The sequence below is a fragment of the Amyelois transitella genome, chromosome 7 (genome assembly GCF_032362555.1).
Source record: "Amyelois transitella isolate CPQ chromosome 7, ilAmyTran1.1, whole genome shotgun sequence".
Classification (NCBI taxonomy): domain Eukaryota; kingdom Metazoa; phylum Arthropoda; class Insecta; order Lepidoptera; family Pyralidae; genus Amyelois; species Amyelois transitella.
The window spans coordinates 7,606,960-7,621,409 of record NC_083510.1 but is presented as its reverse complement, the minus strand read 5'-3'; the positions used below and the strand labels follow the sequence as shown (position 1 = coordinate 7,621,409).

Sequence of the window (14,450 nt, the reverse complement as noted above, 5' to 3'; positions counted from 1 at the left end):
GCAAAATAAAAAAAAAATCCAGAAGGATTTTTTTCCCCTAAACAATAAAGTGACTGTCTCATATCTTTACACTGCGGTGACGAGCTCAATATGATTCTTTATTTGAATGTTTTACTTGTTGCTATGCAAAACGAGCATGATAAGTAAATTATATACGTGCGTATATGATAAGACATTTTTTATCTCAAACATTTACCAATAAAAACAATGACCCAGTTTGATAGGAAAATAAACAATAATATATTTATCGTGTTCACGTTTGGGTTGCACAAAATCGCACAATGAACTGAATCATTGATAAAAAATATTTACTGATGTCTTGATAAATATTAATGACTATTTAAATATGCGTCCTGGCGAAAATTCAGGTCAATAGTATCCAAATCGGATAAACTCGCGCGATGAGATTTATGAATGTGGATAAAGCCGAACTAGTTCAAATTATACAGGAATCGTGGCAAGTGAAAAGATGTTGCCTATCCTTCCAGGAAAAAAACGTAATTTCATTTATGTATAATATATTTAAGACTATTGCACAATTAAGTAACATAATTTGTTTGTCATAATTGCACGCTCTATCAGTTGCCTAACTGACTAATAAAATAAACGCATGCAAAATATACGAGTTTAATAACATTAACCTTAAATCTCATTCCCTAACCGCATCATTTGGAAGGCCCTTCTAGTAAATTACGGGAATAAAGGCAGCGGGAATAAAATCATCCCGATGATTGATAAGCCCAGCACACGCGAGATACTGCTTTATATTCTATTTGTCTTGGGAAGTTTGCTAACACGAATTGACTGCCTCATAGAAATTCTAGATGTGTCTATAGCTACTCAAATTAGTATGTCGTTTGTTTTGGGCTCCCGTGGGAAAAGAGTTACGACTCTACGTCATCTGTCGCTCAGTCATTCAATTACTCAAAAACGTAAGAAAACTTTTCTGAATAGGTAGCATTTTCAAGACTCTTGGGTATGTCTACCCCATAAGGAATTAAGACGTGATTAACTGTTTGTATATCTACATATAATATATGTACATATAATATATGTAGATATCAGGCAGTCAATATATCAAATTATTTACTACTACTAACTAGGAACCCAAAATTCCCGCGGGAAAGAGAAATACCATATTCACCTTTGTGCGAGAAAGTTATTTTTCACCTATTTTAATTAATTAGGACCTAATAAGTATTTACATGTAATGTTTCGTAAAAATTTATTACTTTAAATAATAGATAAAAAAAGTTTAATTTGTCATATCTTGCACATCTATAGCGTCGTAAACCGCTCCATCTTCACGGTGTTTACTATTAAGCCTGCTCAAGTTTTACTACTTTCGTTTTCGGAAAAACTACCTTTTTATATATACTTATACAATTCATTGTAAGTAGTAGGGATAAGAAAACTAGGTATTTTTATTCTATCCACCTTAAATTCAGTATCATGATATAAGTTACTATTTAAATTTAGTTTTGCTGAAGCAAGTTCTCGTACAAAATTCTAGAAGTAAAAGCAATTGCAAATTTTGACAAAACTTGAAGAGTAGGCAACTATAGGAGAAAAGTATTAATAGATTTTCCATGTAGCGACCTTATTTATTTTATTATTTTTTATTTATACATGTTGTTTATGAAGGTAACAAAGAAAAGCAGTCAGAACTTAGACTAAAGAAGAACCTTCTACAAGGGAACTACCTTTTTTTTCCTACCTTCTATAAGGTTCCTAGTGTTTGAATAAGCGTAGCCCACTACACTTATGTGACTTAAACTTTTTAATTTAAAATTGTACCGAGCTTATTTGAGCCAACAAAGCTAATTTCAGAAGCCAGAAGGAATTTACTAGAACGACAACTTGGTTCACAGATTGCGCTCTGCAACTTCGACTGCGTGTGAGAGGCTATCAAACTTTATACGGCTAACACAATGCTGCATGTAAAAGCAATTGAATTCTAGAACCATGGACTTAGATATAACAGTCATTGCCAAACTATGTTGAAAGGTTCCTGTGGCAAATAGTACAATAAGTAATAATAACCTTGTCCGATCCGAAAAAGGTAAAGGTACGTGTGTGACAAGTAAAACAAAATAGAAGCCAAAAGCTAAAAAGAATTACGAATTTCAAAAAGAAGACATACTTATATACATTGGCTAACGTTCTACCCATATTTGCCAAATTACATATACACAAACAGTTCCAAAAAAAATCTAAATTAGTTTATCTTATTAAAGTAAAAAGATTCATCAAATATGCTTATCATGTTTTGTTATTATTTGTACAAAAATTTTAAACACATTCGATATAGATAATGTCATTCATTACGTCGATAATTTTCAGCATGTGTCATCTCAATGATACAACATAAACTAAATTACTTGTGTCATATCATGTCATATTATACACAAAATACGATACAAACTGCACTATCACGCAGGATAGCCCGTAGCAACTACTCGTAAGATAATGACACATTGCTTTCAAGGGCATATAAATATTTATTCGGCCTTGTATTCCTCAGTCAATTGCCGGCTTTGAGCTCGATTCACGCTTCGATTATTTAATTTTGTTCATCAGAAATATTTTATACCGTCAATGTAAGTCTTATGTGTATTTAATATATTGTCTTTACACTTTTTGAATTAAAGAAAACGATGTAAGATAGTCTAGTAATAAGGCAAATGAGATAGAATACCAACATCAAGAAACTACCGGGCGGCAACTATAACTCACAAGTACACCAGTTATATGGTAGAGAAAGGATTTAAAAAAAAAGTTTTCCGAAGTCCCTTATATTCTTATAAAATTTTCAACATTTACCAAGTAAATTCATGTCTCTTCTGCCTTAAGTGATGTGTTTTTTAATCGACACATGTGCATCATAGTGTTTGTTTCTAAACCACGGGATCCCGGTTTCGGTTATTGTTTTTCTATCAGTCGATATTCAAACTAAATGAAAGAAATTAAAGTGGATTTTTAATGGAATTTATGTAGCTGTAACGGCAAAAATCATTTGGCTCTTTCAGATGGTTGTAAAACTATACAAATGTGACCCAAGTCCCCCGGCTCGCGCCGCTATGATGGCGACTGAGATCTTCAATGTACCCACGGAGATGATTGATGTAAATCTGATGAATGGGGACCATATGAAGCCAGAAATGCTGAAGGTAAACCTATTATTTGTTTTATATTGTAAGAATTTCTACATTCTAAGTATCGTTTGATTTAAACACCAATGTCCGTTACTTCCAAAATCATTTTTGGCAACCGCTATGAGATTCATAACGTTACATCAATCATTAAGTCATACCTACAGCTGCAAGAGTATTGTGTTACAGAGTATATTAATTAAACACATTTTGAGGTAATGTGTTTCAGTTGAGGTTAAGCAAGTGGACGTTTCAGGTTGCCAGATAGTATTGAGGTTACCTGTGGTTAATCTGTATTTTATGAATGTATAGTCGCTGTCCTATTTATACAAACCACAGCCATAGGTGGGTCAAATTTATTTGCTTGCGACTGTATCTATAAATTATTCAAATTACTTTCCTTAGTCCAAAAGACTTGACACCTATTAATTTGACGCAATCGGCGCCAAATTAATACATACACATTATATCCAAATAACTAAGCAATTATAATACAAACTCAAACTGGTTATATAGCTCATATTTCACGTCCATACATGAGTAGCTTCAGAAAGAGCTTAATAATATTTTGTTTCAGATAAACCCTCTTCATGTGGTACCCTTTATCGTCGACGGTGATCTGACTGTAACAGATAGGTAAGTTTCGAATGTAATTTTGTATGGTTTCATTATTCTAGCTACTTGTTTTTACCACTACGCAGTCCCTTTTTGGTGAACTAAACATTTATATAAAACAGTAAGATCTTATCTTAAAGTGTGTCAATATCGGCCCAAGAAATTAAAAAGAACTTGTCAAAGTACTATTTGTACGGAAATTATCATTTGGATTAGTTTCTAATTCACGATAATATTTTTTCTATTTTGTTTTTATTTTTATATTGTTGCAATTAATATTTTTAATTGTTTCAGTCACTCTATCCTAATGTACTTGGCTGATGCTTACGGCAAAGATGACTCTCTATATCCTAAAGATGTCAAAAAGAGGGCCCTAGTCAACTCCAAATTGTTCTTCAATGCTGCCACTTTATTTCCAAGACTACGTAATGTCACGGTAATAATATATAATTAAGTAAATTCCCCAATATTCTAAAAAAGTTGTTCACCGAGGAAAAGTTAATTTTCTACTACCTGGTGTTAATCTTGGTCTCCTCTCTGGAAAAGAACGCAGGAGCATCCTTTTGATCTGTGATCAAGATCCTGGATTAGGTAAGATAGGCTGTAACTCGAATGGACTCCAGTCTGCTTCTTCCCATGTATCCTTAGAATACTTGTATTTGTAATGTTTCAATAATTCTGTTTCTTCCAGTACTTCGTCATGGTGGAAGGACTAAAGACAATGTCAGATCAGCAACGCAAAGACATCGTTGAGGCATACGGATTTATGGAAGAGTTCCTTACTCGCTCCAAATTCTTGGCTGGAAATAGTATGACTATTGCTGATGTTGCTGCAATTACGTTAGCTACGTCGCTGCAACATCTGGTGCCACTTGACGAGAAAAAGTGAGTCATGTTTCATTTTAACTTGCATACATAATAAGGCTGATTTGAAAGTGATGTAGAAGAGACCCGTTGTTGACCAGCGCTTTACGAAGAAGAAGTTAAGGGTGCAGGTGCTTTCATTGTTTATATATTATATAGGTATACCTGCTTTTATTTTTAAAATGAACTTACCCCCAAAAGTATTATTAATTAGTTAATTTCTGTGGGTAAACATAAGAAAATCATCATAATATGAAATCAAATTTTCAGATATCCTAAATATGCCGCTTGGATAAAATGCATGGAAGCCCTGCCTTTTGTCCAAAAACACAACAAACCTGGATCAGATTTCTTAGGACAAGCACTGAAAGAAAAAATGAACTTGTAAAGATTATCTCTCTTTTTACTTGTAAATTGTGTGAAGTAAATTTAAATAAAACCCAAAGGTTTTTATTAATTATTCCTCTGAAATAATTGACGAAAAACATTGAGTTTTATTTAAATTTATGTTTTTTATTATTCTGGAATAAAATGTTATGTAAGTAAGATCTTTATTCTTTTTATTTTATCATTCAAAAATCGATTGAAAAAAATATGTACGTTCCAAAATTTATACCTCCACTGACATAGAAAATAATAACGTTTTCTTTATGTCATTTGACTTCGAGATCGTAAATAGGTATTTTAATTTCAATCTATTAATATCTATTTATTTATATACAGAATCATACATACAATCACGTCTTTATCTCTTACGGGGTGGACAGGGTCAATAGTCTCGAAATCTTGAAAAGACACACGACTAAGATGGAATTGAGATACAAAAAGAGGCAGGTTGCTAGCCCATCGCCTAAAAGAAAAATCCCAAGTTTATTAGTCTTTTCATTGATATTCTTTTAAAATCTGCACATAGAGGAATGCAACGGGCACACGCTATATTTTTTCTTTGCTACTAGACTAGAAATCCTAGGTTAGTATACAGTTATGTTTCATCACCCAGCTCCATGAGATTGGATTGAAGTGGGCCTCGTGCCAATGTGCATATCCGAGAGTATAATATTAGTTCGGTAGTACTGAGTATTGCACAAGTACAGTGTTGTGTCCAGTGGAGATTTTAGCTATACTACTGATTAAATGAATTTGTATTCTATCGCCAAAACTCATTGTAAAAATACCATAGGCTGTCGTAGATAAAACGTTTTGAAAACGTAAACGTAAAAATTAGTTTTATTTGCAAAATAAGATCACCATTCTATCATTAAACCTAACAGCTGATCGTGGCCCATAAGTCTTTCAAGACTGCTGGCTCTGTCTACCCCGCAAGGGATATAGACGGGTTTATATGAATGAATATTAATTTACGTGCCTTTTAGTTCCCGGTGCTTTATAATAGAATAGGCTCACTCGGGGAAAAGGCGACTATTGGTTGGCTTATAAACTTTGCATTCTTTTTATAGGCGACGGGCTAGCAACATGTCACCATTTGAATGTCAATTACACCATTAAACCATACAGCTGATCGTAGCCTTTCAGTCTTTTCAAGACTGTTGGTTCTGTCTACCCCACAAGGAATATAGACGTGATTATATGTGTGTAGGTATATTAATTTACTAATGATGTGAATCAAATATTTACTCAAATCAATGGATATAGGGAGACTCGGGATACTTGATCCCCAGGGAGACTTGATCCCTTGTCAATAAATCGATAAGCACACGGTATTTTTATTTTAAAGACTGGCAATATTGTTGTTTTTACTCATTGTCTATGGCTGAACGTAAATTTGACGGTTCACAATTGACAACTTCAGAGCAGTGGTGCCATTTTGTTTTCGCCAGGTGAAAATATTTTTCTGTGAGTATTTAAATCATTATCTATAGTTATTGTTAATTATAAATTAGTAACCAGATTCTAAAGACTAGAAAAGTTGTTAATTGAAGTTTGTATTGATGGGTTTTTCATCTAATTACCGCTTTATGTCATTAACAAAAATTTGGTTTTTGAAAAAAAACAGTTCCGGGTACACTTGATCCCTGCGAGCGCGGGGTGAGTTGATCCCGGGATCAAGTGTCCCCTATTTTTGGTAAGGTATAGATAGCTCAGTATTTTTACTTATTTTAGATGGAAGAAAAATATTAACGTATATTACGTATAAAGAGGGCGCTAAAAAACCATACCCATAGACAAAACAAAACTTGAATTAGCGGTTAAAGAGATTTTGAAAGGAAATACTATCAAAAGAACTGCAAAACTTTATGATGTGCCTTTGATGACACTAAGAAGATACGCCAGGAAACAACAACGACAGCCAGATGTTAAATTTCCCTATAATGATGTAAATCATTGCGATAATAAAAATAAGACAAAAAGTTTTAGTAGGTACGCATTTAGTAAGGATTGTGATTATTAAGACTCAAATTATCTTTATGTAACCACATAGAGGTCTAAAATAATATAACCATTGTAAGTGTTGATTTTTGTTATGTTTACCTATATGATTAAAAAAACAATTCTTATATTGTGAAATGCATTATTATTATTTTATAATGACGTAGGTACATTTGTTCCCCTATAATCAAATCTAACCTACACAGGGATCAAGTCTCCCAGCATAGGGGACACTTGATCCTTTTGTAATGTCGTAGTAAATTTTAAAAAAAATTACTAATTATTAATTAATTCCATAATCTGATAATGTACAAAGTTAGATGAATAGTTTTTCTAGGTAGTCAACAAAAATTTTTTGAAAGCCATTACTATAGAAAACTAAAATGGGGATCAAGTGTCCCCAGTCTCCCCTACATAATCAGATATTTAGATTTTCTCAGCGCACAACTGCAAGCAAATACATGTTTTATATTTTAAATAATAATAACATTGTAAATGTTAACTTCCTAATCTGCCAAAATTCAGCGATTTCTCCGAAACTCGCTAAACTCATCAGATCCGGCAGCAAGACAATGAACCGGTTGTCCGGACGCCGGATATTCTGCCATCCGGTCTCGCAAACCGTATATCCGATATCTGGTATCAAACCTGACGAGTATCTATCCTTTCATATTCTGCACTAGAAATAAGATTAGATCTTACACCTCCATTCCTTACTTTCTGTTACTTCGCGGCACCAGTTGCCGAACAATAAGAAGCATGTTTGAAAAGGTTTTTAGTTTAATTAGTGCTACATCAAGAAATATGTTTAAAATATATAAGAATTTTAATAAAATGTATCTTTTTGTATTATCTTAAAGATTGACGAACATAGCAAGGCAAGCTCTTATACGCAGAGTCTTTTTAATTCTTAAGTTAAATACTAGCCAAATATGTTTTTATATAAAAAAGTAAAATCTTCGTCATCACAAATACGATAAGATCAAACCTAGCCAATGTAGGTCTAGAGAACATGATATTGTGAATAAATCGTGAGCCACGCTCTGACCATGATATATGCCGGTACAAATTGGATTTATTTCCCGCTTTCCCTTCCCATTGGTACAGAACAGAAACTGTTATTGCACGTATGAACGATGAGGTGTCATGAATAAAATATTTTGTATGGAGCGCGTCACGCACCCGCGGGTTTCCATCAGGATTTCAATGCGATACCGCGGTGTGTGTGGTTGATTTATCGTTTATAAATATAGCTTTGCATTAGCCAATACTAGTGACGATAACATCTTGATTGGCGCAGTTTTAGAATTCCCAAGTTCAACCCCCGGTCAAGTTATGATGGAAAAGAACTCTGATTGTTGATCTTCCAAGACACGCTTGAATGTTCATCTATCAAAGTATTTAAATAAACAAAATTTGCGCCGGCGAAGCCGCCGGCGTACATATGTATGTTTATGATAAAATATAGTATCGTTAAGTTAGTATCCCATAACACAATCAAGCGTAACCCAATCTGTGTGACTTGTCCCATATACATACATTGTATTATTTGTTTTAATAAAATCAATAATGTTACTAATATAAGAGGGAATAAAACAGAGATCCGGCACAGACTTTTCTACGCTGACAGAACATATAACACGTATATGTATATATAACGTCTTTACCCCTTTTATATAGAACAAGAAGTTGCACATAATACAAAAGCCATATTCTGCATTCATTGCCCATTCTGCATAAAGGCAGCGGGAATAAAATCATCCCGATGATTGATAAGCCCAGCACACGCGAGATACTGCTTTATATTCTATTTGTCTTGGGAAGTTTGCTAACACGAATTGACTGCCTCATAGAAATTCTAGATGTGTCTATAGCTACTCAAATTAGTATGTCGTTTGTTTTGGGCTCCCGTGGGAATTGTACGCTTAAGAGTTACGACTCTACGTCATCTGTCGGTCAGTCATTCAATTACTTAAAAACGTAAGAAAAAATTTCTGAATAGGTAGCATTTTCAAGACTCTTGGGTATGTCTACCCCATAAGGAATTAAGACGTGATTAACTGTTTGTATATCTACATATAATATATGTAGATATCAGGCAGTCAATATATCAAATTATTTACTACTACTAACTAGGAACCCAAAATTCCCGCGGGAAAGAGAAATACCATATTCACCTTTGTGCGAGAAAGTTATTTTTCACCTATTTTAATTAATTAGGACCTAATAAGTATTTACATGTATGTTTCGTAAAAATTTATTACTTTAAATAATAGATAAAAAAAGTTTAATTTGTCATATCTTGCACATCTATAGCGTCGTAAACCGCTCCATCTTCACGGTGTTTACTATTAAGCCTGCTCAAGTTTTACTACTTTCGTTTTCGGAAAAACTACCTTTTTATATATACTTATACAATTTATTGTAAGTAGTAGGGATAAGAAAACTAGGTTTTTTTATTCTATTCACCTTAAATTCTGTATCATGATATAAGTTACTATTTAAATTTAGTTTTGCTGAAGCAAGTTCTCGTACAAAATTCTAGAAGTAAAAGCAATTGCAAATTATGACAAAACACCATCCGTTACGATACACAAGCTTGAAGAGTACGCAACTATAGAAGAAAAGTATTAATAGATTTTCCATGTAGCGACCTTATTTATTTTATTATTTTTTATTTATACATGTTGTTTATGAAGGTAACAAAGAAAAGCAGTCAGAACTTAGACTAAAGAAGAACCTTCTACAAGGGAACTACCTTTTTTTTTCCTACCTTCTATAAGGTTCCTAGTGTTTGAATAAGCGTAGCCCACTACACTTATGTGACTTAAACTTTTTAATTTAAAATTGTACCGAGTATTGTATTTGAGCCAACAAAGCTAATTTCAGAAGCCAGAAGGAATTTACTAGAACGACAACTTGGTTCACAGATTGCGCTCTGCAACTTCGACTGCGTGTGAGAGGCTATCAAACTTTATACGGCTAACACAATGCTGCATGTAAAAGCAATTGAATTCTAGAACCATGGACTTAGATACAACAGTCATTGCCAAACTATGTTGAAAGGTTACTGTGGCAAATAATGTAGGTACATAGTACAATAAGTAATAATAACCTGGTCCGATCCGAAAAAGGTAAAGGTACGTGTGTGACAAGTAAAACAAAATAGAAGCCAAAAGCTAAAAAGAGTTATGAATTTTAAAAAGAAGACATACTTATGTACATTGGCTACCGTTCTACCCATATTTGCCAAATTACATATACACAAACAGTTCCAAAAAAAATCTAAATAAGTTTATCTTATTATAGTTAAAAGATTCATCCAATATGCTTATCATGTTTTGTTATTATTTGTACAAAAATTTTAAACACATTCGATATAGATAATGTCATTCATTACGTCGATAATTTTCAGCATGTGTCATCTCAATGATACAACATAAACTAAATTACTTGTGTCATATCATGTCATATTATACACAAAATACGATACAAACTGCACTATCACGCAGGATTGCCCGTAGCAACTACTCGTAAGATAATGACACATTGCTTTCAAGGGCATATAAATATTTATTCGGCCTTGTATTCCTCAGTCAATTGCCGGCTTTGAGCTCGATTCACGCTTCGATTATTTAATTTTGTTCATCAGAAACATTTTATACCGTCAATGTAAGTCTTAAGTGTATTTAATATATTGTCTTTACACTTTTTGAATTAAAGAAAACGATGTAAGATAGTCTAGTAATAAGGCAAATGAGATAGAATACCAACATCAAGAAACTACCGGGCGGCAACTATAACTCACAAGTACACCAGTTATATGGTAGAGAAAGGATTTAAAAAAAAAGTTTTCCGAAGTCCCTTATATTCTTATAAAGTTTTCAACATTTACCAAGTAAATTCATGTCTCTTCTGCCTTAAGTGATGTGTTTTTTAATCGACACATGTGCATCATAGTGTTTGTTTCTAAACCACGGGATCCCGGTTTCGGTTATTGTTTTTCTATCAGTCGATATTCAAACTAAATGAAAGAAATTAAAGTGGATTTTTAATGGAATTTATGTAGCTGTAACGGCAAAAATCATTTGGCTCTTTCAGATGGTTGTAAAACTATACAAATGTGACCCAAGTCCCCCGGCTCGCGCCGCTATGATGGCGACTGAGATCTTCAATGTACCCACGGAGATGATTGATGTAAATCTGATGAATGGGGACCATATGAAGCCAGAAATGCTGAAGGTAAACCTATTATTTGTTTTATATTGTAAGAATTTCTACATTCTAAGTATCGTTTGATTTAAACACCAATGTCCGTTACTTCCAAAATCATTTTTGGCAACCGCTATGAGATTCATAACGTTACATCAATCATTAAGTCATACCTACAGCTGCAAGAGTATTGTGTTACAGAGTATATTAATTAAACACATTTTGAGGTAATGTGTTTCAGTTGAGGTTAAGCAAGTGGACGTTTCAGGTTGCCAGATAGTATTGAGGTTACCTGTGGTTAATCTGTATTTTATGAATGTATAGTCGCTGTCCTATTTGTACAAACCACAGCCATATGTTGGTCAAGTTTATTTGCTTGCGACTGTATCTATAAATTATTCAAATTACTTTCCTTAGTCCAAAAGACTTGACACCTATTAATTTGACGCAATCGGCGCCAAATTAATACATACACATTATATCCAAATAACTAAGCAATTATAATACAAACTCAAACTGGTTATATAGCTCATATTTCACGTCCATACATGAGTAGCTACAGACAGAGCTTAATAATATTTTGTTTCAGATAAACCCTCTTCATGTGGTACCCTTTATCGTCGACGGTGATCTGACTGTAACAGATAGGTAAGTTTCGAATGTAATTTTGTATGGTTTCATTATTCTAGCTACTTGTTTTTACCACTACGCAGTCCCTTTTTGGTGAACAAAACATTTATATAAAACAGTAAGATCTTATCCTAAAGTGTATCAATATCGGCCCAAGAAATTAAAAAGAACTTGTCAAAGATATAGCAAATTACTATTTGTACGGAAATTATCATTTGGATTAGTTTCTAATTCATATTATATATATATATATATATTATATATTCATATTATATATATACAATATTATTTCTATTTCGTTTTTATTTTTATATTGTTGCAATTAATATTTTTAATTGTTTCAGTCACTCTATCCTAATGTACTTGGCTGATGCTTACGGCAAAGATGACTCTCTATATCCTAAAGATGTCAAAAAGAGGGCCCTAGTCAACTCCAAATTGTTCTTCAATGCTGCCACTTTATTTACAAGGCTACGTAATGTCACGGTAAACATTAAGTAAATTCCACAATATTCAAAAAAAAGTTTTTCACCGAGGAAAACTTAATCTTCTACTATCTGGTGTTAATCTTGGTCACCTCTCTGGAGAGGAACGTGAGAAGTATCCTGTGATTGTGATCATGATCCTGAATTAGCTAAGGCAGGCTTTTACATGACTCAATTCCCGTCTTTCCTTCTTCCTATGTATCCTTAGAATACTTGTATTTGTAATGTTTCAATAATTCTGTTTCTTCCAGTACTTCGTCATGTTGGAAGGACTAAAGACAATGTCAGATCAGCAACGCAAAGACATCGTTGAGGCATACGGATTTATGGAAGAGTTCCTTACTCGCTCCAAATTCTTGGCTGGAAATAGTATGACTATTGCTGATGTTGCTGCAATTACGTTGGCTACGTCGCTGCAACATCTTGTGCCACTTGACGAGAAAAAGTGAGTTATGTTTCATTTTAACTGGCATACATAATAAGGCTGATTTGAGAGTGATGAAGAAGTGACGCGTTGTTGACCAGCGCTTTACGCAGAAAAAGTTAAGGGTGCAGGTGCTTTCATTGCTTATCTTAGTAATATAACCATAATAAATTCAATATTAATAGAATATGTGTCGTGTGGTTCTCGGCGCCAAAAGATCAAAGGCAAAAGAATGTCGTAAAAGTCCCTTAGTCGCCACTTAGGAATAGGCTTATAAACTTGGTAACTGTTGGTTCTGTCTGCCCCGCAAGAGATATAGATGTGATAATTTGTATGTATGTACATATTATATATTATATAGGTATACCTGTTTTTATTTTTAAAAAGAACTTACCCCCAGAAGTATTATAAATTAGTTAATTTCTGTGGGCAAACATAAGAAAATCATCATGATATGAAATCAAATTTTCAGATATCCTAAATATGCCGCTTGGATAAAATACATGGAAGCCCTGCCTTTTGTCCAAAAACACAACAAACCTGGATCAGATTTCTTAGGACAAGCACTGAAAGAAAAAATGAACTTGTAAAGATTATCTCTCTATTTACTTGTAAATTGTGTGAAGTAAATTTAAATAAAACCCAAAGGTTTTTATTAATTATTCCTCTGAAATAATTGACGAAAAACATTGAGTTTTATTTAAATTTTTGTTTTTTATTATTCTGAAATAAAATGTTATGTAAGTAAGATCTTTATTCTCTTTATTTTATCATTCAAAAATCGATTGATAAAAATATGTACGTTCCAAAATTTATACCTCCATTGACATAGAAAATAATAAGGTTTTCTTTATGTCATTTGACTTCGAGATCGTAAATAGGTATTTTAATTTCAATCTATTTATTTATATACAGAATCATACATACAATCACGTCTTTATATCTTACGCGGTGGACGAGGCCAACAGTCTCGAAAACTTGAAACATATACGGCTTACATGGAATTGAGATACAAAAAGTGGTAGGTTGCTAGCCCATCGCCTAAAAGAAAAATCCTAAGTTTATTAGCCTTTTCATTGATATTCTTTTAAAATCTGCACATAGAGGAATGCAACGGGCACACGCTATATATTTTCTTTGCTACTAGACTAGAAATCCTAGGTTAGTATACAGTTATGTTTCATCACCCAGCTCCATGAGATTGGATTGAAGTGGGCCTCGTGCCAATGTGCATATCCGAGAGTATAATATTAGTTCGATAGTACTGAGTATTGCACTAGTACAGTGTTGTGTCCAGTGGAGATTTTAGTTATAGGTACTACTGATTAATTAAATTTGTATTCTATCGTCAAAACTCATTCTACAATACGCATAGGCTGTCGTAGATAAAACGTTTTGAAAACGTAAAATTAAAGATTAGTTTTATTTGCAAAATAAGATCACCATTCTGTCATTAAGCATAACAGCTGAACGTGGCCCATAAGTCTGTCAAGACTGCTGGCTCTGTCTACCCCGCAAGGGATATAGACGGGATAATATGAATGAATATTAATTTACATGTCTTGTGGTTCCCGGCACTTTTGAATAGGCTCACTTGGGGAAAAAGCGACTATGGTTTGGCTTATAAACTTTGCATTCTTTTTATAGGCGACGGGCTAGCAACATGTCACCATTTGAATG

General features: G+C 33.4%; 2 protein-coding genes across 2 annotated transcripts; both read left to right on the top strand.

The window, feature by feature from the left end:
• The first annotated feature begins 2,453 nt into the window (after positions 1-2,453).
• LOC106132198 (glutathione S-transferase 1) lies at positions 2,454-5,179 on the top strand. Its single transcript, XM_013331556.2, has 6 exons — positions 2,454-2,600; positions 3,030-3,170; positions 3,730-3,788; positions 4,062-4,203; positions 4,459-4,652; positions 4,902-5,179. The coding sequence occupies exons 2-6, from the start codon at positions 3,030-3,032 to the stop codon at positions 5,017-5,019; spliced, it is 654 nt and encodes a 217-aa protein (XP_013187010.1). The 5' UTR covers positions 2,454-2,600; the 3' UTR covers positions 5,020-5,179.
• A 5,353-nt stretch (positions 5,180-10,532) lies between these two features.
• Positions 10,533-13,518, top strand: LOC132901882 (glutathione S-transferase 1-like). Its single transcript, XM_060944941.1, has 6 exons — positions 10,533-10,691; positions 11,121-11,261; positions 11,821-11,879; positions 12,206-12,347; positions 12,598-12,791; positions 13,243-13,518. The coding sequence occupies exons 2-6, from the start codon at positions 11,121-11,123 to the stop codon at positions 13,358-13,360; spliced, it is 654 nt and encodes a 217-aa protein (XP_060800924.1). The 5' UTR covers positions 10,533-10,691; the 3' UTR covers positions 13,361-13,518.
• Positions 13,519-14,450: the final 932 nt, after the last annotated feature.

What these genes read in the sequence shown, in the direction of transcription:
- LOC132901882 (XM_060944941.1), top strand. Translation starts at nt 11,121, where the DNA reads ATGGTTGTAAAACTATACAAATGTGACCCAAGTCCCCCGGCTCGCGCC. An exon ending in TGAAGCCAGAAATGCTGAAG is followed by an intron (nt 11,262 to 11,820) that starts GTAAACCTATTA and finishes ATTTTGTTTCAG; the next exon opens with ATAAACCCTCTTCATGTGGT. An exon ending in GTGCCACTTGACGAGAAAAA is followed by an intron (nt 12,792 to 13,242) that starts GTGAGTTATGTT and finishes TCAAATTTTCAG; the next exon opens with ATATCCTAAATATGCCGCTT.
- LOC106132198 (XM_013331556.2), top strand. Translation starts at nt 3,030, where the DNA reads ATGGTTGTAAAACTATACAAATGTGACCCAAGTCCCCCGGCTCGCGCC. An exon ending in GATCTGACTGTAACAGATAG is followed by an intron (nt 3,789 to 4,061) that starts GTAAGTTTCGAA and finishes TAATTGTTTCAG; the next exon opens with TCACTCTATCCTAATGTACT. An exon ending in CAAGACTACGTAATGTCACG is followed by an intron (nt 4,204 to 4,458) that starts GTAATAATATAT and finishes TGTTTCTTCCAG; the next exon opens with TACTTCGTCATGGTGGAAGG.